Genomic DNA, 26,695 nt, shown 5'->3' with positions numbered 1-26,695 from the left:
AAGAAGGTGGAATTCATTTGCGAGCTGGAAAAGCTAATGCTCCATCATTCAACCTGCCAGGAAAACTGAGATGGTAGTCCTTATTATGAGAAACAACGAGATGCCTACTTGCAACGAGATGAGGGTCTAACTGTTGCTTCTCCCGCTGATCTACATTCTAGCATTTCATATGATCTGAAAATTTGGGCATAAATGAGTGCCTCACTGACCACAGCACACTGGTGGAAACTGATAGTATACTCATCCTCCGTAAACTTTACATTTGTGAAGAAAATGCAATTAAATCTGATTAAAATAAAAACTATGACTATAACTATGCTGTTTACAGGTCTTGTTACTCCAGCTAAAAAAATCTACCATTGGTACATTCCGTTTTACATCTGCACATTTTTTCAAACATTGACCAAGTGTTTTCCTAAGGATGGACAAAAAAACAGAAAGTATGGCTTAATGTGGCATTAAGATTCAGTGGCTAACATGTTGCTGACTGAATGGTCTTTGACAGGTCGCCAGTCTTAGAGGATTGATCTCACTAAATCTAAACATCACCACTTCCCAAAGCTGTTATTGCGCATTGCTCACAACGCAGCTCCAGCATGACCTCAAATCAGGGTACTCAGCACTGGCCAGCTCTTGCCTTAAATATTCAATTACTACTCTGGAGAAATAACTTGAAAAGATTTTCAGGAATACCAAACAGCCATTCTTCTCCCCAAACATTTTTGAGGCTCAAGGGTCATAAACTATTATTGGCTCATACATGACCTAAGGTGGTGTCAAATATTTCTGGAAAGTAAGACCTAAAGTAGAGTAAGGCACAGGAGTGAAGTGAAAAGACATTTGTGAGATGAAAAATGGACACTTAGCAACCTGTGAGCCAGAAGAGAGTACATTACACATGCAGGGCTTGCAGGGAAAGGCAGAGACAAGAATATGAATGGTAGCTAATGGCAATAATATGGAGATGGAAAACAAATGGCACTGCTGCAGGGATGAAGGCCGCTGCTCTAGTCTTCTATTCAAGATGAATAAGAAGTTCATTTGTGTCATACACATGCTGTTTTGTGAGAGTTAAGACTCACTTACACAATTGTACTTTTGAATTTGACTGATTTGAAACCTTATTACTTTAGTCGATTGAAGAGGTGAAAAAAAATCCTGGTTTTGGGTGATACCATTGATGTCAGCTTTTAAACTTGATTACTGTTCTGACACATTTAAAATAAAGGATTATGGATGCCAGAGCCCTGAGGAGGAAGCATGATTCTGTATGTGAGTGTAAGGGACTTAATTAAAAATAGAGTGTAAACAAAACCAGAAGGTGGATATGAGTGGGAATACTGTAGGATCATGCAAGTCCACAGTGACATGGTATACAAGGTACTGAATATATTACAATTCAGCAAAAGTTGGAGCTTATTAAATCACGTGCTGAGTTAATATGGTTGGTCTCACACACTGCATATGGACTAGACAGACACTTTAGTCAAAATCCCATTCTCTCTCAATTGCTAATATTCCCACTAATTTTATTTTAATTGAGTGTATCCAGAGATGTCCGTTGAAAAGTCTTTTAAACCAGTAAGGTCCAGGCCTGATCCACTGACTGAAAAGATGGGAATGTATATCCTCGGTGCTTCAGATTCTGGATAGAACGCCAGCCGATTTAGCCGGTCACTGCTAATGTCCATGACATGGGATTTCCAAGTGAATTATTATAGGGCTTTCCAAGCCTCTCCCTTTCTTTCCTACTTTTTTTTGCATTTCACTCACCCTTCTTTGCCTCTGTCTTTTTCATTCCTTTCCTCAGGCATGTCATGCGCTTCCATTTGTTACTGTCCTGATTTTTTACAACTTTCTCAGTTGTTGTCTTCTTTCTGGTTTTTAGTTTAAAATGTTCTCCTGCCGTTTTCACCTTAGAAACACAAAGTATGTTTGATTCTTTTGTCGGTATCTTCTTTGGAGAAAACCTGCACCATATGTTGCAAATGTTTGCTCCATAAAAGCCTTGCAGCAGAAGAGCATCACAAAACAAAGAGGTTGAAGGAATATTGAAGGATATTGATCATTTCTGCAGTTTTTTGCTGATTCTTAGGGCCAAGTTTAAGATCTTTCATATTCACCATGACTTAACTTTTACAGATCTTTCAACGGTTTATGGAGCAACTCTCCATCTCAGGTTTCAAGCTGCTTGTTTAATAATTCAAAAATTTAGGCAGGGATCAAATTTTTAGCTGCGATCAAAGCTGATGGTCATTTTAACACCTACATTCATGGTACGAAGATTTCATATGGTAAAAAAAACTAAATCAAAACAATTTCACAGATTCTGGCTTTCGTTTTACATGTATTCCAATAATTTTTCAGTTCTGATTTTTCTTCCACGGCTCTGTGTCTTGCCCTTATTGACAGAACTGACATTACACAACCAAAATATGGAATGAAGAAACATGACGAAATACTAACACAGTAACCCACTCACTCATTTCTTCTTCTTCTTCAAAAAAAGAAAGCCTAAATGGAAATACTTCACCCTCCTTTCCGACACCCCTACATTGTCTTTCTTAACCGCTTCATCCCCTTTTGCTGCTTATAATCCTCCCCCAAAGCCTAAAACTCAGTTCTTTCTGGCTTTTTTAAGTCAGTTTTCAGAGTTCTCTGTCACTCCTTCACCTTTCCAAACGCTCACTGCATGTTTCGCCATGCAGCATAACATCAAATCCTTCACTAATCAGCCCCTCTATTCGGTCTCTTTTCTGTTGGTTCGCTGACCTGCAGGCTCTGCATCATAAACACAATACATATCCCACAGCTATTTGAAGAGCTCCTTTTTTATTTGAGCCAACTGCTACACACAAATCTGCACGCTCACCCCTGGCTATGTAACCAAACCTTTACAACAAGCCGGACTTGAAGAGAAATTAACTAAAAAAATGGCCACTTGTAGGGAAACACCCACACATACCAACACAGTGTGTCACATATTTGATTGTGGTGTAATTTCCCAAACCTGGTTTAAATGAAGTGTGTGCCAAAAGGTCTGAAGCACTTATTGTTTACTACCCACACATACAATTTTAGATGAGCACTTCACACATATCCCGGCATGTTTTGTGTAAACAGATGCTTCTGGTGGTCTTCCTATCCCCATCACTCCAATGCATCTTTTATTCACCCTCTTCTCATTCACCTCTGCTCCCTCATTGCATGGTACATCATCGCCCCCTCACTCTCCTCCCTCTCTCCTGTGTCTGTCCATTCCTCTCGTCTCTGCCTTCACTCTTCAGAGGGCTCTTCATTTTACTGGAACGATGGATGAGAGGCTGGGGCCATCTGCAAGAGCTGATAAAACCACCCTCACACACACATGCACACATCACACTAACACAAACACACTCGCTCACACACTTGCAGATAGTGCCACACAAACAAATGTAGAAACAAGGACACATGCAAAGAGAGTTGCAGATTCATCACTAAACCTGGAAATGCTTGCAGGGTTTGAGAATACACCATAGACACACTCCAGCTCTCAGCCATGGGATAAACAAGGAAACATGACATTTAACACACACAAAAACACCCACTGCAGCCCAACAGTGATTATGTAGGGCACATGTCCTTAAATCTATTGGACATATTCTGCATGTTAAGGAGAACAGGAAGAAAAGAAAGAAGAAATCATAAGATGAAAGCAGATGCAAAAAAGTGTAAAATTAACAAAATGAGAGCTGGAATAAAGATGAGGAGGGAAATGGTAGAGGATAATCTGGGGTCAGTAGGGACAGAAGGCAGTGGTGAAGTGCTTGATGAAGACGCTAAAAGGGGAAGATGTGGGATGGAACTGACAGTTATGCAGAGACAAAGGGTCGGAGATATAGGAAACAGTAGTTCCTTGGCAGGGTGAAGGAGAAAGGCTAAAACCTAATGCCAGAGAAGTGGCATCAAATTATAGGAAAACAAGCAAAAGCAGATTTGCAAAAGCTACCAAAAGCTATAGATATAAAAGACAAGGCCTAAAATGTGCTGATGAGAAGTACTGTCTCTATCTACAAGGACAACTCTAACATTCTAATAAAATTGATTCATAAGTACAACGTTTTATACATGTCAAAAGGATAAATTTCGAGACCGCCATCTGTTACCTTTTGAGTCCCATCTATTCAATTCTCTTAACATAAGGACAAGGTAATCACACACACTTAGCTAAATAAAAGTGTCCTTTTCATTGAATCAGAAAGACCAAAAGACATGTAAGGCACTGCCCTGACACTACTGATACCCCAACTCTGGATTACAATACAACACGTCTGCTCCCTTCAAAGTGGTGGCAACAAAGCTGTCTGTGGCACCTGTCATGCTACTGCTGTGGCACTGGAGGACACATGGGACATTTACAATGGCAGCCATTTCTATTAACATGCAGCGCATCACTTGTCTGCCGGTCCAACTGAGCGGACACGCTCTCAGAGGAACGTGACTGCTGTCACTAATACCAATTTAAAGTTGTGACTTTGCCTATGAAAATGAGGTCAGATTCATGTTGTGATTAGACTGGCTTTCCTCTATGATGCTTTCGGCAATTCAGGGTCACCCATACTACAACTTGTTTCAAGAGGCATTACTTTGGACAAGCCAAGCAAAGGTTGGTTTACTAAACCACCAAAGATGTAACAAAACCTATGGTCGCACTACAAAAATGGAAATGTCAGATAATTGTGACTGACTGGGTCCTTTCTTGTACCTCATTGGTCTTCAAGTGTACAGTGCTCCCTTACTCATCCACTTATGGACACAACCATAAATTGCAGTGTCGGTGCAACATATTTATGGATCCCCGTGTGACATGAGGGGCTAAAATGACTTTGCAGCATTCTTAACCCTGAGTGGCATCCTCAGGAACTTCGAAAAGTCCGAAAGACGGAATCATTGTCATTTTGAGGACATCTTGGAGGTGGACAAGCACTCAGTGGTATCCACTTACAAGCCTCACTTTAAAAAAAAAAAACATGAAAGAAAAATTACACTGTGTTTCTGGGATACAAAGATACTCCCCTGAACCAGTTCTGAGAAGGACAGAGGTTTAACAATCAGTTTTCCCATGGACATATGTGCGGTGGACTCCAGAAACACTCACACAGTGCACTACACTCAAGGAAAGTACTGTGTATTGACATGATTATTGAAGCAGTCAGAGAATGATTAGCTTCCTTATAAAGCTTTACTTTGATTCCGAGAGTAAAGCAGTGAACATATTTTAAAAAGAACAAAGAAAACATTCAGAGAAAAGCAATTTCAAGAAATTACTTCATGTTCATTTTGAGAACACCGGATTAAATGCTTGCTTGGATAATTCAGTTGATTCCCACCCTCCAGCCAGCAACACAATATCACTTCTGCTGAATAAACACACCACTAACGACACACACAAGTGAGAATTATTCGAAAATTAAGCATTGGCGTTTTTAGCAGTGTGCAGGAAAACGCTGAGTTGCAAGAGGAGAGCCTTTACTAATATACAAGGTACCTGACTAAAGCCGACACATGCTGCAGTCACAGGAACTTACTAATTTAAGAATGCATTGGACTAACACAAACACAGAGGACCTTGTATTCCTCCATGCAAACAACAAAAGAAATGATACAAACTAATAATAGAATGCAGTCACGGAAATAATAAGAGAATAAATGGATTGCGCATCTGCGAGACACATTTGAAAACAGACAAGAGCACCAAAGAAATAAGGGCAGTGAAGACAAAACCAGAAGTCATTAGGGAGACAGCTAGAGAGGCATATCGGCATATCCACTTTTGAAACAAATGAGTAAAGTATGGGCGAGCATAAAAAGAAAGGCGGGACAAAGAAACAATACATAAGGAGATTTCTATAAACAGAGCCTGGACACTGAAGAGCAGGATAGAATATAGGGAGAAATTTAACTATTAGGTGATGACAAAAAAAGTGATGAGATCACAAAAAACTAATTATCAAGACCAGAAAGAGATGTAGCGCAAAAGAAGGGCAGAAAAGAGGGAAAGAGTGCAGCAGAAATACACAAGACAACAACGTTAAAATAGCTAAAGAATGGCTGCTAAAAGAGCAATAGTCAGGGGTGGAATAAGACCACGGTACACAGTGCAAAGATGAGAAATGCCAGTAAGAGAATTACAAGAAGAGGACTGGGAGAGGGTACAGGGAAATGAGATAGCGACACAACAGTGAAAGCGAACAGAACAAATGATAAATGAGAGGATTCAGCAGGAAAGGAGGGTGAGCATCCACTGCAAAAACATTGTAAACAACAGGAGTATGAGATTGAGAGGAACCATTTTGGCAGTGGGGATATTCAATTATAGACACGCTAACACACAGCTGTATGTTTGTAGACACACACCTGCATGAATGCACTATGCTAATACTCTCACACATATCTAGATATATAGTCCCGCCCACTTGCACAGATACAAACTGACAAGAGAGGAAAATTGAATGTGACAGTAGCCAGTGACAATAGCAGAAGGAAATGGATCCAGCAGAATAAGGGGGGTATAATGGGGCGAAAGACATTGCGTGGTGAAAGGAAACGGTACAAAGGACAATGGGGCACACATTAATGGCCATGGATCCCAATTGAGAGAAAAATGTGGGCAGAGAAGAAGTAGATGTGTCAGGTAAAAACATGACAGGTTTTTGTGTCTCCTGTCTGAATCTATCAAAAAGAAGCTGATGCTGTCATTGCTTGCTTCAACTTTGAAAAGCACCTAAAAATCTTAAAACACTGAATGGAGGTAACTGCAATGAGATCCATCACAGATGAATCCACATGTTGTGTGACCCAAAGGAATTAGAGAGAAGACTCTTTAATTTCGGTCTTTAGGAATGAGAGAATTAAAAAAATGAGAGAAGACAAATGCAAACTGAAAAGAGAAAAATCATCAGTAATGTCTAATTTTGTTGACATTCTTAATAGCCCTTTAATGAAGAGTCAGTGGAGAAAGTACAGTGTGTTTGCAGCGTGCACAGCAACATCGTTTGTATTTGTGGACGAAGGAAGATCAGTTGGCTTTGCTACTTTGGGTTGGTTTTCTACCACCAATCAGTAAAGTTTTTCATACTGAGAATGTGCACCATGATATAATGCAATACAGCTTTTTTCTTTACAGCACTTTTTTCCTTTATCAATGCAGCCTCAGGGCGTCATGGGCTAGTGTCTCCTTTAGCCAGATCTGGGGGGGAACAGGCCAGTGTCTCCCTGAGCCAGTCCCAAGCCCGGATAAATGCAGAGGGTTGCGTCAGGAAGGGCGTCTAGCATTAAACCTTTGCCAAAACCAAACATGCAAATCAAACCTAATAATCTCATATTGTATTGGTCAAAGACCACATTAACAATGATTGATTGCCATTGGTACCAATGACCTACAGGGTACCAGTGGAAATTGGGTTACTGTGGGTTGAAGGAAGGTGTCTTCAGAAGCAGAGAGAGAAGAGGAAAGAGTCTGGGACTCAGAGTAGGGACTTTGAATATCAGAGCAATGACGGAAAAGGCAGTGAGTTGTCACCATGATGCAGAGGAGGAAGGTGAATATACTGTGTGTCCAGAAGACTAGGTGGAAAGGTAGTCAGGTTAGAAGCTCAGGAGCAGGCCTCAAGTTGTACTATCATGGTACTGACAGGACGAGAAATGGAGAAGGAGTTATCTTGAAGGAGGAGTTTGCTAGGAATGTTCTGGAAGTGAAAAGAATGTCAGATAGACTTATGAGTCTGAAACTGGAAATTGAAGGTGTGATGCTCAATGCTGTTAGTGGCTATGCCCCACAGGTGGGATGTGAGTTTGAGGAGAAGGAGAAGTTCTGCAATGAGTTAGATGAAGTGCAGAATATCTCCACAGGTGAGATAGTGGCAATTGGTGCAGACTTCAGTGGGCATGTTGGTGCAGGCAATAGAGGGGATGAAGAAGTGATGGGCAGGTTTGGTACACAGGATAGGAACGCAGAGGGACAGATGGTGGAACATTTTGCAAGAAGGATGGAAATGGCTGTATTGAATACTTTTTTCCAGAAAGGTAAGGAACATAGGGTAACTTATAAGACCAGAGGTAGGAGCATGCATATAGACAACATCTTGTATATCCGAGGTAACCTGAAAGATATCAGTGACGGCAAAGTGGTGGTAGGTGAGAGTGTAGTCAGACAGCATAGGATGGTGGTGTGTAGGATGAATCTGGTGACAAGGGAGATCAAGGGGAAAAGGGCAGAGCAGACGACAAAATGGCGGAAGCTGAAAACAGAGGAGGATTTTAGGGTTTTCAGGGAGGAGTTGAGAAAGGCTCTGGGTGGTCAGGGAGAGCTTCCAGATGACTGGACAACTACATTTAATGTTGTCAGGGAGACAGGTAGGAGAGTACTTGGTGTATCATCTGGAAGGAAAGTAGATAAGGAGACCTGGTGGAATGAGGAAGTGCAGGAGTATATACAGAGAGAGCGGTTACTAAAGAAGAAGTGGGACACTGAGAGGACTGAAGAGAACAGACAGGAGTATAGGGATATGCAGCACACGATGAAGCTAGAGGTAGCGTAGGCAAAACAAAGGGCATGGCTTGTATGCTCAGTTGGACAGTTAGGAGGGACAGAATGATCTATACAGGTTGGTGAAACAGAGATAGAGATGGAAAGGATGTACAGTAGGTCCAAGGGATAGAGAGGGAAATGTATTGACAGATACTAGAAGATTGATGGGAAGATGGAAAGAGTACTCTGATGAGCTGATGAAAGAGGAAAATGATAGAGAGGCAAGGGTAGAAGAGTAGCAGAGATTAATAAAAGTGAAGTGAGGCATTGAAGAGGATGAAGACTGGAAAGGCAGTTGGTCCTTATGATATATATAGAGTGTCTAGAAGAGGCAGCAGTAGAATTTCTGGCTAGATGATTCAACAGGATCTAAGAGAGTGAGAAGATGCCTGGGGAATGGAGAAGAAGTGTGATGGTTCCCATTTTTAAAAATAAGGTGGATGTGCAGAATTGTGGCAACTATAGAGGGATAAAGTTAATGAGCCATAAAATGAAGTTATGGGAAAGAGCAGTGGAAACTAGGCTGAGAGCAGAAGTCAGCATTTGTGAACAGCAGTATGGCTTCATGCCTAGAAAGTGTACTACAGATGCAGTATTTGCTTTGAGAATGGTATAGAGAAGTACAGAGAAGGTCAGAGGGAGCGGCATTGCATTTTTGTAGACCTAGAAAAAGCATATGGCAGGGTGCCGAGAGAGGAACTCTGCTATTGTATGAAGAAGTCTGGAGTGGCAGAGAAGTATGTTAGACTGGTGGATATGTATGCTCGCTGTGAGACAGTCGTGCGGTGTGCTGTAGGGGTAACAAAAAAGTTCCGTTTGCAGTGGTGATGGACAGGCTTAGAGATGATGTTAGTCAGGAATATCCATGGACCATGATGTTTGCAATGACATTGTGATCTGTAGTGAGAGCAGAGAACAGGGTGAGAAAAATCTAGAGAGGTAGAGGCAGGCACTGGAAAGGAGAGGAATGAAGGTTAATCGCAGCAAAACAGAGTATACACGTGTGGATGATAGGAACTCGAGAGGAACGATGAAGCTACAGGGAGTGGAGATCAAGAAGTTGAAGGATTTCAGGTACTTGGGGTAAACAGTCCAGAGCAGCGGAGAGTGTGGAAAAGAGGTGAAGAGACAGGTTCAAGTAGGTCCGAATGGGTAGAGAAAAGTGTCAGGAGTCCAATGAGATAGAAGACTATCAGTCAGAATGAAAGGAAAGGTGTAGTAGATAGGGGTGAGACCAGCAATGCTGTATGGCCTAGAGACAGTTACAATGACGAAGGACGACTGAGATGGTTCGTTCATGTGCAGAGGAGGGATAATGATATATTGGTAGATGGATGCTTGAATTGGAGCTGCCAGGCAGGAGGTCTTGAGGAAGACCAAAGAGTAGATTTATGGACGTAGGGAGAGAGGATATGAAGGTAGTTGGTGTGAGAGAGGAGGATACAAAGAATAGGGTTAGATGGAGAAGGTTGATTCGCTATGGCGACCCCTGAAGGGAAAAGCCGAAAAGAGGAGGAGAAGGAGGAAGAGGAAGAGAAGAATAATAAGAAGCAGCAGCTTTTTTCTTTACCAAAAGTCTTCACATTCTTTTAATACTATATTTTCATACATTTATACTACAGTGTCATTGACTCAGAAGTATTGCATCATATGGTGTGATACCATTTCAATTTCCTTTGTGAATTACTTTTTGTGGTAGGGCTGGGGTTGGAATCCATCCTTCCATTACCTACTGCTTATCCTGCATTCAGGGTCACAGACATGCTGCAGTCTATCACTGCACACCTATAATAATATTTACTATATCAAGCCACATGCATTTTTATTTCCACTCCTTTCTGATAAAGTCGTAAATATATTAAAGGTCAGAACTCTATAACTCCTAATCTATTGACAGATTCCATTATGTGTCTATGTCAGTTCAAAAACACAATCAAACACAATCTGTGTTTGCACCTTCTGACTTTTCTATTAAAGGTTGACCTAGTCATACATTTATCCAAGCATTATCATAGAGAGACATTGGACATTGTATATTGGAAAATATTTGACAAAATAGAAAAACTACTTTGTAGTGCTTTGCTGGAAAAATATGTTGCATTATGATGTTGTCAACTAAGATTACAGAGACTGCATGACCCAATAAAATGCAAAATGTTCTTCCCCAAAATAATGGATATCAGTTCAAGTTGAGCTCAGCCTCCAGATATTAACTGTCTTCTATCAACGTTCTAATATTTGCCTTGTTTTCCAGCCTCATATAATTCATAACCATAAGAATGAATTTGATTTGTTATCAAATTGATTAGTCTCCTTTTGTATATTCATCTATGAGATTTATTTAACAGGCCCCGGTAGAAAATAAATTTTCAAAAAGGAATTATTCTAATTGTATGAGATATTCCAATAATTGAAACAGGTAATAATTACTACTGTCATCAAAGAGTAGTCTTATCTTTGCCAGAAAATTTAGTCTGTGTAATAGCATTAAAAAGTAAAAATCCATTGCCCTGATTGCCCGTAATAGGTTGGATTTCCTCAACACCGTGTGGAACGAAGAGCAGTTACACTGGAAATTCAGAGTGTGACAGAGCGTTTCAGAGTGTGCACTCACGCATGTTTTCTCAATTTTCAATAGGCTCCGGTGTTTGAGTCACAAAAGATATTTGTGTTCAGCATAATATACCCTGCTGGATGAGCTATAGAAACACAGCCCAGAAATAGGCATATGGAATCACACTTGCTTGAGCAGATGAAGGGCCTGAAACCTTCAGAGAAAATATTTATCAAATATTCAGTTTTTTTTTCTTGAAACATCTGATGCAAACGTGTATAATGATCTCTTGTCAAATTTATGCTTGAAGGATTTTTTTGATTGGCTTTTTAGAGGATTTACTTTACAAATGTGCCGTCCAGTTAGAAAAGGTGAGGCGACTGAAAAAACAGAGACGCATAAGAGAGGAAGTGAAGGTGAAAACAAAAGGGAGGCAGTACTTTGAGAATACTACAGAATGGGAGAGCAGAGAATTGAATTGCGGGCACAATGGAAGAGTTGGAGAAATGTCACTGTAAAACACTGGGCTAATTTGGTCTCATAATTACCATGGCAATGCATTGCAGATCTGGAGAGGGGAGGAGCAGCATTGTACTGCAGTGGAAAAAGCTGGGGCTTGACCAGACATCATGCCAGAAAATAAATAATTGTGATTCTTTTATACATTCATTCAAGAGACACACTTGCACTGCAAAAGCTAAGTCTGCTCCACGCTGGACGTTTTCAATGCATGACCTTCTCAAGGTCAAAGGGGGTCGTGTTGAACAATTACGCACTGTGTGGCCGAGTTACTCTCCTCACCAACAGTGCTGGGGGTTGCAGTACTGCGGTTGTGTATTTCTACAGTTTTCACACTTGATCAGGAGTAACAGGCAGCTTGTGAGCCTTCTGTCTCTGTGTTACTGTGCATCAGTCAGGCTTCACGTGATTTAGTTGAAGTATTCTGAAGTAAAAAATTCAAATATCAAAAGATAGCTATTGAAAAAATGTGTACATTGCACTGAAATAACCCCCTCCTCAAAATGCCTTATCGTGGTGGAGGGGTCTGCATGTCCCAGAGATCCCCAGGAGGTATGTTGACAGGGGTTTTATGCCCTTGGTAGGGTCGCCCAAGGCAAACAGGTCTTGGGTGAGGGACCAGACAAAGCCTGGCTCAAGAAGATCCCCAAATGATGAAACAGACAAATGGACCTGGTTGTCCTTTGTCCGGGCACAGGTCACTCGGAAACCCTTTGCAGTCCGCTCTGAGGCTGCAGAAGCTGGCTCTAGGAACATGGAAACTTTTCCTCCCTGGCAGGGAAAGAGCCTAAGCTCGTGCAAGAGTGCAAGAGGTTCCGGCTAGATATAGCCGGGCTAACCTCGACACATGGTTCGGGCTCTGGAACCAGGCCTCTTAAGAGGGGTTGGACTCTTTTACACTCTGGAGTTGCCCCTGGTGGGAGGCACCAGGTATGTTGGGGTTCGACCTGGTGGACGAGAGGGTAGCCTTTGGGTTGGGGCATGGGTTCTAACTGTTGTGTGTGCTTATGCACCCAACGGCAGTTCAGATTACCTACCCTTTTAGGGGAAATTGTAGAGGCTGCTAGAGTGCACATCTCAGGATCCACAAGAAGAGCTGGACCGAGTGCCTGAGGAGAGGGAGATCTGGGCCTGTCTTTTGGCTGCTGCCCCCATGACTCAATCCCAGATAAGCAATAGAAGATGGATGGATGGATGGATGGATGGATGGATGGATGGATGGATGGATGGATGGATGGATGGATGGATGGATGGATGGATGGATTGAAATAACATCTTGTGTATAAGTAAGAATAAAAATGACACCAGAAACATATTAAGCTGAACCAACATATACAGGTACACTTTATACAGTATAGGTAGTATAATAGAACTAGTTTTTCCTTTTAAAAAGTCAAAAATGTTTATATTGCTTCCACCTCACCAGATAAAAGAGTGGCTGAGCAATGTTGTTGCATGAAAAGGTTTTCCGTCTGCTGGCTAAGGTGGCAGTGGTTGGGGGCACGAGACTGAGAATGACAAAAGCCATACTGGTCCATCTTAAAGGTCAGTCCACCTTGAGGGATGAGTGACTGAGCTTTGCATCAACTTCTGTTTGTTGCATGTATTTCAACTAACAAAGAAATAGATCTAATGATAAACATAACCAGGGTGGGTTCAGTAGTGTTTTATACACATGCAGCTTTTAAATTTTCAATGGGAAAAGTAAGTCTCTTGAACAACAACCTCTGGAAAGATAATAATCTTCTGGATGTCATTGAACATGACTTCTAACAACAATAATAGGGGGAGATCTTGGAATGCAAGATTTGAACATGTATATGCATATATTACACAGGTTGCAATAATTAACCCCATGAACAGATTGCCTTTAAGAAGTACATTCGCCATTTCTTGGTGATTACATTGTTTACATAGGAGTGAAGAAGATGATTAACAGCAAATAACAGCAAACTGGAGTAGATGCTTGTGTGCAAATTAAGGTGTTCAGTACTATGACTATGTGCCACACACGACAAACATTCAATTACACAGCATTCCACCTATTTTTTCCAAATTGATATGGTTATACCACAGTAGTCAAATGAGTTCCAATAATGTCAAAGAAGATGCATGATGGGACCATGTGATTGAAAAAAAAAAAACAGAGTAGCCTACTGACCTATACAGGTAAGGATAACAGCTGATTAATTGGAATCTTAGTAAGAGTTAATCCTTGTCTAATAGACAAGCCGGAAAAGAATGATAGTGATATCTGCACTTGTAGCCCGACCAATGCTGAGAGAATAAGGCTATGTTCACTGGAAATATAAAGCATGCTTTGGATTAACATAAACAATAAATAAATAAATAAATAGCTAAACAGCACATGACAGCAGGGTAAGGAAGAAGGGTGAAGCCAAAGTGTGGCAGGGGAAGAAGAAACAGTAAAATGAGGTATTAAGTGACAGGAGGAGGAGAAGTAATAAGAATGCTGGGAGGAGAGAAACAGCAGGAATTGGACTTATTACTTCCAGTCTTTTTGTGGCAACTGAGAGTGATGAACACAAAACAGAGTGAGAAAATGGGAATAAACAAAGTGAAGAAGGGCAAGGAGATATTGGGAATTTAAGAGGCTGAGAAAAGGAGAGTCAAGAGAACAGATGTGAGTTGATAGGAGGGAAAATAATTATACAATTCTGTGTTAACTGTCCATCTTTAGAAATTCATCCACATACACTCCAACTTAACGACCAGTTTCATCAGCTGTCATTGTGAGGGAATTAGACAAGTCTTTAGTTTCAGATGAATTAGTAAATGTTGGCACTTCCATTCAGCGACTAATTGGATGTATTCAAAATTACATCAGTGCAAATTTAAGGCTAAAAGAGGAGTTAAAAAAGGATGTTGAAAAAGTATCAATACATCTGACGTACTGATATGTATGTAACCCCTAACAAATATAGGGCTACTAAAATGTAGTAGGAATTACACATAGATGGTGCACTACGTTTTCCGGATAATGGTGATCAATGAGGTTCCTCGTATGCTTTTTTTTTCCCCTCTTCAGCCCCCACTTTTAACATGAGTTAATAAGTTCCCTGCTCTTGGATTGAAAAAAGATAAAGCATCCTTTAAAACTGATTATTTTCTATCCAGTTAGTCTTTTAAGTTACCTTTATACCCGAAAAGAAGGTTGTTGCAAGAAAGCAAGACTGTGACATTGAATTTATCGTATTGAGAACTCCGGTGAGTTGAGCGTGTTTTTGTCCTCTGTTAAATCACCCCTTGCTAGCCATGTAAAGAGATTAACAGTTGGAGTAGATGTTGTGAATATTGTTATGAGTAATCACAGTTACAAATGCACTTAGCTTTTGAGGGTGATGTTAATGTTGTAATCCACCTTGGTAGGTGGATTACAAATGCTACCTCTAGGGGTGCCGGCGTGGCGCAGGAGGAAGGGCAACCATCTTTGGAACTGACCATTCCTTGTTCGATTCTCGGTGATGAGTTAACTGCAGATTGCTGGTGCTGCATAATAGCGCGGCCAGCAGAGTAGCTGTCTGAACACTCAAAGCTATGTGGCGCATCCTGCTTATTTAATGTCACTCGGTTTAAGACAGTTAGCGGCTGGTAATGGTTTTGACTAAGCACTTTGTTTCCTAAGTTTAAAAAGATACATTTTATTGTGTGGTTTATGCAATTTATTTTCTTTACACTGGGGAGTAACTTTATAAGTAATGCAAATGCTTACATCATAACATTATGGGTTAATGTGATGAGTACTTAAAAAAGGGGTGTATCCTCAGTTATTGGTACACAAATGTATAAGAATATGATTACAATGGAATCATTCATTAGTCTGCACTCTGTGTAGATTCTCTTTATGGTGAGCGACAGATTCCGATCAAAGATGGCGAGCCAAGCCCAATGAAGACAGAAGTCAAGAAAGCAGTGGAGCCAACCGTACGACTTTCTCAGAAGAACCTGATATTGGATCACTTCGATAACAAGAGTACTCCCACTGATTCAACTCAGTCATTGGATAACACACATTTTTTGGGATACTGTTGGAGAATGTATTTTTGGACCAAAGGCTGAATTATTTTTGTTGTTTCTTTGAAAAGTTATTTTTCTTATTTTTCCGATTTCAGTCAGTCAATACATTTGTTAACTGTTCAACTCATTTTTACCAATCTCTATGGCTTAGGTGTGAGGCACACCAAGAGTGCTCCAAAAATAAAGATCATTTATTTTACATAGAGTAAAAAAGAAAAAATGATAGCATAATGTGAATCTTACCAAAATTTGTTTAACAAATATTTTATTGTGGCGCCATTTCAAAGGAAATGATAATGTGATTCTCTTCTTCTTTGCACCTCTTTTTAGACATATAATTTCATTTTAACATTATATTCAACTTGTTGCGAGAAAAGGCTCAAGAAGAAACCGATACTCTTAACATATCTACAGGATTTGATTTTTGCAAGGGTTACACCATTATTTGAAAAAATTTCAAGTGAATAGAGATTTTCAGTTATGGTAACTGGAAATGACAAAATAAGGAAAAAAAAGAGGCTAGGAAAGGTGGGGATGAGAGCTGAAGCAGATATGTCATGTGAAGAAAGATTAGTCTTTGCCCCACTTCTGTTATCTCCTGTTGCGTACCACAAAGACATTTTTTAACAGTTTACAGGACTAACGTGGCATTCAGGCTTCGGTAAATTTACTTCATCATCCAATCCACTTACAGAGCTTGTGTGCCACAGGGTTGCGGGTGGCCACAATGTATAGAAAGAATACCTCTTATTCTCCTTTTGGCATTTCACTTCAGGGGTCATCACAGCAAATCAGCCTTCTCCATCTAACCCTATTGTCTATATCCTCCTTTCTCATACCAACTACCTTCATATCCTCCCTCACTGCCATAAATCTTCTCTTTGGTTTTCCTCAAGCCCTCCTGCCTGGCAGCTCGAAAGAATAGAAAGAATGCCTGATTATGAAAAATAAATTAAAACACAATGGTTAATTCACCTCTTATCACTTTATTCTTTACCCCTGACATGTTGTGTAATATTATAATATGCAACTTACCCTCCCTGCCCCTAAGTCTATACCAGGGCTTGGCAACCTTTACCACTCAAAGAGCCATTTGGACCCATTCACCCCTAGTAAAGAAAACACCGGGAGCCACACAACCCTTTTGAAATTTAAAATGAATTAACACGGCATATAACATTTGGCCTTTATGCAATGTATAAACAAAATGTGTTGCAATTTTTCTAAATCAATAAACAGCTGCAGAAAAAAACTAAATTACATATCTGCATGCAACAAAACATTTTGAACTTTGAAAAAAAACACATTGGGTTAAAGGTTACTTTTAAGCAAAATACTCAATGTCTATTTGAGCCCATCTTTTATGTATGAAAAAGAAAGCCAAACTTAAATTATCCACCGGCAGCATACCAAATGTCTTTGTGTGCTGTCATTTGGCACATGCAGTCACTTATAAAGAGCAACAAAAATATGAATGTTTTATTTATGTTACAAGATTGCCATAATCTTCAAATTTGAAATTACATTTTAAAAATTAACAAACTACAGTAAAATGCATTTTGATTATTTTCAAAAGCCACAAGGAGCAGCATCAGAGGGATCAAAGAGCCGCATGCTACTCTGGAGCTGCAGGTTGCCGACCCCTTGTTTATACTAACACGACCACCACTGGCCTCCTGCTAAAATAGCCATCAATCATCATGAGCATCAACCACCTCTCCCACTGGCATATTTATTCCCATTACCATAAACACAGCTCACCTTTTCCTATAAATGAACATTACATTGGTTACTGTATTTTATGCCATTCTTGATTCTACAGGCAGCTTTGAAGCTGAAGCATATGCTGTTTAAATGTAAATGTGACATTAAAAGCAGTAACTCCCCAGTCAAGATATTTTTATTTGATTTTCATCATGAGCACATCTTACTCCAGTTTTAAGCAGACCGAGTTTTGTTCCCAGTAGAGCACAAGCAAGCTCCTCCACTAACAGGGCTGCCAATTAAAAACACTGTTCCTTCCTCATCCTAAATATTGGATGAAGCTGGATTAATATTTATAGGTTCCCAGAACATTTATAATTTAAATAAATTAGAAATTACATATAAAGCATTTTTTTTCTATGTGAAAAATCCTACCAGTTTATAGGGTTTATGAATTTACAACAATTGATCAAAGCCTGATTTGATCAACTTATCCAATTGGATAAGTCTTGTTTATGTATGATATTAACAAATTAGTGCACAGGTTGACTTCTTTATTATCCCTGGTTTGATTGCAGCCATTAACAACTAAAAACCTTACTATTTTAGCATATTGAACAATACAGGCCTTTTCAGATTAAAGCATTACACAAAACAAAAGCTTTCCTGAGGGAAGTAATTTATATCCTGACTTCTACTTTATTTTTTGAACAAACAAGCTCAACTTCGTAAATATTTAAATCTTCAGACTGACAGTGAGTGACTGGCACACAAAGGAGCTGCCGCTTTAGTCCAATATCTCAGCTACTTGTCACCAGTGTGCTACAATGAGATACTGTTGTGCAGGGGAGCCAGAGCAGCATCAGATGTCTGTGCCCACACCCATGGAGGTAGTTATCTATCTCTGGGGCTCTTTACTCAGCAGTGATGATGATGTTGGATTCCATGTGTTTTGGATGCTTTGCAAAGCAGCAGTGTAAGACTAATCTGTTTTTTTTTCCTTTCTTTTCTTTTGCTCAAAGTGATCTTCATCTTTCAACCACTTAACACAGCGTGGGACCAAAGTTGAAAGCTAAAATATACTGGTCTGGTAAATAAAGTGTTTCACACTGATTTCATAGTTTGGGAGAGATGGAACAACAAGGAGCTGCAGGTGAAAGGCTGAAACCAGCTCATCTCAACACTTGCTGCTGTTAAATAAAAATCTCTGCTAACAAAGAATGATGGTAGTACATAGTTATCGCCAGAACACTTTGCAGCTGGAATGGTACTTTTCAAATACACTTGGTGTTATTTGTCGTAACCATAGGTGTCACCAAATTAAGCAGAAGTGAAATCCTCTACACTGAGTCTAACCAAAGAGCTGAAACATCAGAAACCAGCCAGAATTAATTTGGCAAGGGAAGTGTAACAGATGCGCTGATAGGTGTGTCAGATTAAAGAACATGAATTGAATATTGAGCTCTACTGCTGGTGGCACAAACCATCTTTATCTCCATTTAAATGAATTTTGTGAGTAAAAAACTCATTAACTGAGGTCACACATAAGGTGAAAACATGCACTGTTTAATTAAGATTTTCGGAAGTATTGCAATAAACTGAGGAGATTTTTTTTTTTATCGAGTATTTTTCTAAATATTATTGTCACACTGGTTACACGCCCTCTGATTTTTTTTTTTTTAATTCTATCTAATTCAAAAGTCTTTGAGAGGTTATTCTTTTTGCAGCTGAATACTTTGAGTACCTGTGTTTAGGGTCACCACTTTGTCGATAGAGGACGCTGTAAACTTCAGTTGCAGAACTGTGGTGAAATCTTCAAATGCCTCCATGACTTCTGCCACTAACCTGTTAGTTATTTACTTGGATTTGTTTGGACGTTTGGATTTGTGTGTTTATTTATTGAATTGATTTGTAAAAATAAACACCCTGTCAGTATTTGTTCACATAATTATTTTCCTCTTATTTCAAACTCTATTTTCTACTTCAATAGCTCTCATAGACATCCAACTTTCGAGTTATATTCGTGTATTGCTAAGGTTTAAACAGAGGAGTTAATTCATATATTATTCATTGCCTGATTTATATAACACTATCGTGCTAAAAACAAAAATGGACTTTATGGCTGTTGTTGACAATCTTTTCTGGATTATGGGGAGATAAAAAGACATGCAAATGCTAACAACAACAAAATGAAACCCTCGATAATAGAATTCAGTTCAGATTTCTGTTCTGGAGATTAATGCAAATTGACGCATATACAATTAGACAGTGTTTCATTTGCATATCTTAACAAAAATGTCAAATCGTGTTCCTGAAAATGTAACATGCCGATATCTTCAAACTTGTGCTACTCACCATGAAACCCATCTAAAAAAATCGCCAATTGTTTTTTGCTTTCTTTCTGTTTTTTGTTCCGTTTTGATTTTTTCTACCTACTGAATTGTGGGTTAATACACCGTTCAGAGGGTGAATTGATTGAAAAACCTGAATAGTTGTAGCATAGGAAATTGTTGTCCTAGTGCAGGCAAAGTGCAGCAGGGGGAAGTGAAACTGCATTGAATGAGACCTTTAAAATAAAAGCTGAGTAATGGTTGTTTTTCATTCTGTTTGACTTCTCTCAGTGCACACAATTTATTCTCCTTCATCCGCTTTCCTTGTATCATCTTCGCCTCCTGCTGTCTCTCTTCATTCCTGTCCTGTCACTTCAGAAAGCTGAAAGATGTAAAAGCTCCCTCACATGCTTCCTCAATATATCTTTCCCTACTATAGGACCATTATTTTTTCACAAAGTCAAAATTAGGGCCTACAGCCATTACTTAGTCAACAATAATCTGTACTTGCCATTCCAGCTGGATTTTATGTGCTTAACTCCACAGACCCTATATTTATCCTGTCTCACTCACCTTCTGCTCCTTTGCTGCCATGTCCAGTAAGGCAGATCTTTTTGTTTTAAGGTGGGAGCTGACCTGTCTCTTCCAGTGTAACTTTTACTGCTCACACATGGAAACTCTTACAAAAACGATCCCACTGAAGGAGTGTCATCGGGCACTTTTCAAGCTACAGCACAAAGTTCAAAGTTGTTGCATCTTTCAAAACTCTGCAGTTCAACTATTCCAAAACACAAGCCACTTTTACACCACTTGTCAAAACCCATTTACTAAGTTGCCTAGGGTGCCTGAAGTGAGCAAGAGCCCTGAGCAAAAAGATGTCCTTACCCCCCTGCCCTCCCGACTTTTATTACACAGGGCAGCAAGGCTGACCTTGTCACTGTGGCCCTTTAGTAATAATTTATTTATCCATCCCTCAAACATGGCATTTCTCCATCCCAGCCTTTTCTGAACCGATTGTGTTTTGTTCATTCATATTGCATGGTGATGTCGGGGAAGTGGTCGCAACATTGGATGAGCGGGAGCTTGGAAAGTAAGAAAAAGGCAGATCGAAGGATGAGGGCTCGGAGGAATATAGGGTGAAGGAAAATTAATAAGAAATGGGAGAGGGTGAATGGCGGCCATGCTGGGGATCAAGATGTAGAGAACATGTTTATTACTTTAATACTCTAAGGTAGTATGAGAAAAATTAAGTGATCCGTGTAGAGAAAAGGTGAAAATTAGGTGGGAAGGAAGGCAGAAAATCATTGAAGTGGAAAGGTCACAAGCTATACAGGCACACTGTTCCGCCAGTTGTGAAAAAGGTTCTGTACAGTAGAAGCAGCTATTTTAACAGGGGGGGAGCAACAAACCCTGAAAGTGAGAATACCATATGATGGGATTGTCGCTTTAATAGAATTTTTGGTCAAACTAAATTGGATCTGAATCTCAAATGCATGCTTCTCTGCAGAGATTCATACCGCACAAAAAACACCAATGTTCAGATAATAGCTTTTTCTTGCTGAGGTAAAATATCCAGGTTAACGTGTAGAAAATTTGGTTTTACGACTGACCCACATAACCTGCTAATAAAGTCGAAACGGCCAAAGGACAAAAATAATGGACTTCAATTAAACTGAAATAAATTTGTATGCACACAAATTCACACTCAGGCACACGAGAGACAGATGATTTGTTTAAGACCACTGGTGTAAGTCAAATTAAATCCCATTGAGGGAGAGTGATACCATTGTGTTAAGTCTTCAGCAATAGATGAATTTTATTCAAGCAGCCCTGACCGGACAGAGATGGGTAAAGTAATAAAGTATAAAGCATCAGGAGTAGTTAATCTCGCCTTTGAGGTAATCTTTTCGGTTACTAACTTCTCTTGTCTACTGTTGCATATTCCTCAGCACACAGGCTCCTACAAGAAGAAAAAAATTGTGCATTTCTAATCATATACACAATCTTATCACTTAGTTTGGTGTTGTTATTTTGTCAAACTTCTATTTTTGCTGTGTTGTTCATTAAGTGCTTTGTGACACAGCTCAGGCCTTTTAGTAGCAGCCAGAAATTCAGCAACAAACATGCAAGGAGGGGATGGGGGATGGCAGAGAGAAGAACAAGTGATTGGTGGGTGGATGTACAACTAAGGGTGAAGGGCAGAGGGACCTGACAGGAAGATACGTCCAAAGATCAGACCTCCTCAGTGAAACAGAGATTTGCAAAGACACCATTAGAAATGATGTATAGGGAGTATAGATGGACAGGACGTGTGGGTGGGATAAACTGGGCATCTCGTGATCTCTGTGTTTCCTCACGACCGCACAGTATCTCCTTAAATTACAGGTCAATTCAGCAGTAAATACAATCAGAGAGTAACCCATCCATCCATTATCTGCCGCTTATTCACTTATTCTACACTTAGGGTTTGTGGTAGATGCTGGAACCAATCCCGGCTGACATAAGGCAAGGGGTGACTGACCCAGCCAGTCAATCACAGGGCCACATATAGAGACAACCATTCAATATGGCAATTTTCAAAGAGTAACTACTGTCATGAGAATAATGCCAAACAATAAAACCTGCTAGTGTTTATCATGATAATGCCAACAATGCAAATATATACATATCTTTTCAAAATTGGTTATCCTCACTTATGTGCAAGTGTCAGTGTTCTGATAAAGTCAGGTAATAGACAACTGCGTTATTACTCCAGGATGTAGAATGTCCTATAGCAACTCGCATGAATCATCACAACGAAGATGTTGTGTTGACTTATGGATTTAAGTGTGTGTAATTTATAATAAAATCTTTAGGTGGGTTGACCGTGTATGTGACTCGTACCATAGTTCAATTAACTTGGTAAAGGGATTCTAGTTTTCATCCTCCAAATCTGACTCAGATATTGAAGCCAGCCACAGAGACAGGAGTCTAATTATCTCTTACAGAGAAAAGTATGAGCACACAGACATTCAGTCATACGGAAAACATGAATACATGCCATCCCAATTGCAGACCTCTTATGGCAATGTGTGTTGAAACTTGTAGCGCTGGAAGAGTCTTTTGACGATAATTGCATAAAATCTGGGAGCTTGTTGATCACCTCTGTGACTGCGTAAGATGTGTGGGTGGTTTTCTTTCACTACTGAGGATTAAGATATCATTTTTATGTGAATACCAGGAATGCAGCAGTCAATGTGTAATGCCACTGTATAGCTGGGAAAACCATGACATATGGTCAGATTGTGATTCATGTTGGTCAAATATCAATTAACAATGATTCTTAAAAATTGTGAGCAAAACAAAAAAATGAATTGGAAAACAATTCATAAGCTGCAAAAGAGAACCCCTGAAATCATTAGCAATTAATTTATCAAATGTCTTGTTGTTACAAGACATTTGATGTTGTTGTTACAGAGAAAACTCTGACACAAGTTAGTTCTGACTGAGAATTACTGAAGGTTTCTTTCCAACAAAAGCTACATCAGAACTTCCTGTCTCTTTTTGAGTGTTAATGTTAGATGCAACACTTTAATTCAACTGTTGTGTATTTTAAAATGTTCATGACAACACAAGCATATAGTTACTAGCATTCTACATGCTGGGATTGAAGTACCTCTCGGAAAGCAATCTTGTTTATTCATTTGTTCACATACTATATTGTCATGTAAATTCCCACTTAATGGGCACCACGCTAGAGCAAAAACTAACTAAAACTGACATGCCAAGGCAAAATCAAATGTAATGGATACTGACCAAGGGCTCTGCATGAAAAACAGGTGAATTGCAGCTGGAGAGTATTGATGAAGCTCTTTGGTTTACCATTTTAATGCAAGTCATTTAAAGGTGGCTTGCAACTGTGTTTTAAAAAGCAGAAAAAGAAAATAATTACTCTGTCAAAAAAAAAAGACAGATTGTGTATAAAAATACTATGACCTCAACACCTGGTAGATTGGGATTATTATTAATAAATAGCTGAAAAGTGAAATATAATGTTGTTCAGAATGTTTAAGCTTAACGAATAGACATGACATTTGGCTCATGTACTTTACAATGTAATTTATCCCCCAAGAAGCTAATAACATCATTTTCCAAAGATGGAATTGCCTTTTGAAGATTTGTGGCAAGGTCTATATTATGACAGGAGTTTCACGTCAAGAATGATCCTACCTCAATCCTTCCAGTGTCCGGTTGGAAGCCTCGTGCAGGGTCTTCAGTTGTCACTCTGCACTGGATTGCACAGCCATTGACCCTGACCTTGTCTTGTTTAAGGCCCAGTTCTGGCAGACTGCGGCCCTCACACACTCGCAGCTGAGCGTGCACCAGGTCAACACTGTTAGAAAAAGAGACAACAAGGTGAAAAGGAGGAACCGAGTTTAGAAGGTGATGTAAAGATGTAAGCGCTCCCCAGACTTCCTTGATATCACTGCAGAGGGCTTTGCCTTTTCTATAGGATTTAAAATATTACGCAGGCCATCCTTCAATTCACTGACCAGATTCACTGACTAGATTGCTTCAGCACTCCATATTTGAGTTACTTTATCCTTTAAGCACACTAGGGTGACAATTCCCCATTATAATCCCCTAAACACTACAAGGTGCATTTAGATAAGATGAAAAAGTAGAATGTTTTTTTATTTAGTTGTGTGTCTATTTGTTGATTAGTCCTCATGAGCAATTGTAGACACAAGATGGAACATCTGGCTCACGATGAGAGGAAGAAAAAAAAAACATCTGGTTGTTCATTATTAAGCAATTTGATGCTGTCATCTCCAAAATTTAGCAAGTAAAATCGTCTGTAAAACCCCTATGTATGTAAACTAATTTAAAACACTGAAAAGAATTAAGAGACACAAGTTAGTGTCTCTAAACAGAAACCTTTTTAAACACTAATTATACTATGTGCTGCATTTCCTCAAATGTTAAGCTCGAATGAGAGCTTCTAGAATATGCGAGGTGACCTCAGAGGCAATGATGCAAAGCCATGCTGTAGGAAGGATTTTTATCCCTGCTGTTTCTCTTACACATTTAAAATTCAAACAGAAAGAGACAGAGGATTGGGGGGTAGAGATTTTACAAATGGCTGTGTCCTTGCATCCAACCCATTGCCAAACATAAACACACTAATACCGCTGTGAAGGGCGAATGAGAAACAGAAGGTCTACACATTAGTAAACAAGCAGTTTTTTGAACATGGTCTTGGCCTTGGTTTCCTTAATGTCTCAATTAGCTGCTATGCACACTCTACCCACACAGAGGGACAACTATGCATCAGCCTAGAGTGATATGTTTTAATGGACAAAGCAGATCCACTGGTGACATGGACAGATGCAAATGTGATTTTATGATTTATGAATATGATGGTATTTTGAAAATAACTAGACAATTGCATTTGGAAACAATAGAAGGGCAAAAACAAATTAGCCCCATCTTGAGCACTGCCCCAAACTGCAGTTGTGGAAATCAATTTCAGACTGACTATTCACTGTCTGTTTATTTCACTTGGATGCAGATGTGTTAACAACACACTCCAAACTTGTACAAGCTACCACACTGAAAAGATCCAGCATATGTGACCAATGTTGTTAATCTGCCCTCCTGTGTCTCCCTCAATGTATACCAGGTTGGATTAGCAGTGAGTTGGAAATTAAATATCATTAAGTCTGGCTTTTTTTTTAATAACAACATGAACAATCTTCCAAATTTTACAAGCTGAAATTATGACGAAACAATATGTGTGTGAGCATGTCATTTTTTTCAAATAAGATGTTAATGCTTTTTTTTTTTGCAAATACACAATCCTGATGAATCTCCTGGAAAAACACTACAAAGACAAAATGTACATAAAATAAAACTGCCAAAATATGAGGTGAAATATTAGTTTATTCCAGTTCTTTCCTGTTTTCAAAGAAATTGAGCAATGTTGGTAAAAAAAATAGCAAACACGTTGCAGTGACAAGAGATACAACTTTAGCATTAAGTGAAATGTTTGGCATTCATGCAATCTAATTTTTTTAAGCACACAAATAAAATTAGGCCAATCCCCCGCATAATTTTTCTACTTTAAAAACATAAAGCAAAACTGAATGAGGACCCTTGAGGTTTTATGAAATTCATTGTATACTAATTTGACTCAGACAAATTAAAGAGCCTGCAGCAACATCTGTCCTTCAATGCAGCCAGTTACCAAAGCAAAGTCCCTTGAAACACTAGCCAGTTCCATACTAAAGCAGTGCTGCACAAAGAGAATGGGGGCACTTTCAGTGAAAGTGCTTTTTTTTCACAACATGGAAAGCAGGCTGCTGCTGGAAGTTTAATAACACAAACATGTGAGTATAAAACGCTTCACACGAGTAATTCCAAACTTGTACATATCAATGGTACTAAAACCCCCATTTTGATTTGGGATGTATCTATAATATTTTATAGAAAAAGAAAAGATTACTCTGTCTAAAACAACAGTAAAAAAGATAGAAGATAGATTATGTATAAAAATGTATGAAAATGCTATGGCCTCAGCTTGAGATTATTAGAAAATAGTTGAATGAAATATAATATTGTTCAGAACTTAAAGTTTAACCACTTGACATAACATTAGTAAAACATACTGAGATGAAGAAAGGAGAGACATTACAGATGTATCATCTATACAACTAAACTTTCATACCGTTTGTATATAAGACACACCCATGTTGTTGCTGCCGAAATATCTTATGGAACTCCGTAAGTTTACTGCTCTGTGAGAAAACTATGCTTATTATTATCCAAGCCCATGTCTCCATTCGGAGAGGAGAGACCAACGAGTCAAAACAATAGAATGTGCTCAGCCTCAAAGGAGGTGTCCTTGCTTGATCAACTGTCTGTCTTCCAGACAATGTGTCCTTTCCCAAACAGTGTGTCCTACTCTGTCTCGTACAAAATACAAGTAGACACATCTCCTGA

At 39.4% G+C, this 26,695-nt stretch overlaps 1 protein-coding gene across 2 annotated transcripts in view; it reads right to left on the bottom strand.

Annotated features, from left to right (window-relative positions):
• The window catches only part of pcxb (pyruvate carboxylase b), a 307,943-nt gene that overhangs the window by 187,179 nt on the left and 94,069 nt on the right, over positions 1-26,695 (bottom strand). For both annotated transcript variants that reach the window (XM_086165402.1, XM_086165403.1), the window contains one exon: positions 23,924-24,086. In XM_086165402.1, the coding sequence (XP_086021528.1) occupies positions 23,924-24,086 (163 nt within the window). The remainder of the gene's footprint in view (positions 1-23,923; positions 24,087-26,695) is intronic.

The sequence above is a fragment of the Fistularia commersonii genome, chromosome 19 (assembly GCF_037954325.1).
Source record: "Fistularia commersonii isolate RoL2024-O1a breed Wild chromosome 19, RoL_Fcom_v1.0, whole genome shotgun sequence".
Taxonomy (NCBI): domain Eukaryota; kingdom Metazoa; phylum Chordata; class Actinopteri; order Syngnathiformes; family Fistulariidae; genus Fistularia; species Fistularia commersonii.
Note: the sequence above shows the minus strand (reverse complement) of the source record. Positions and strands in the feature narration are given on the sequence as shown.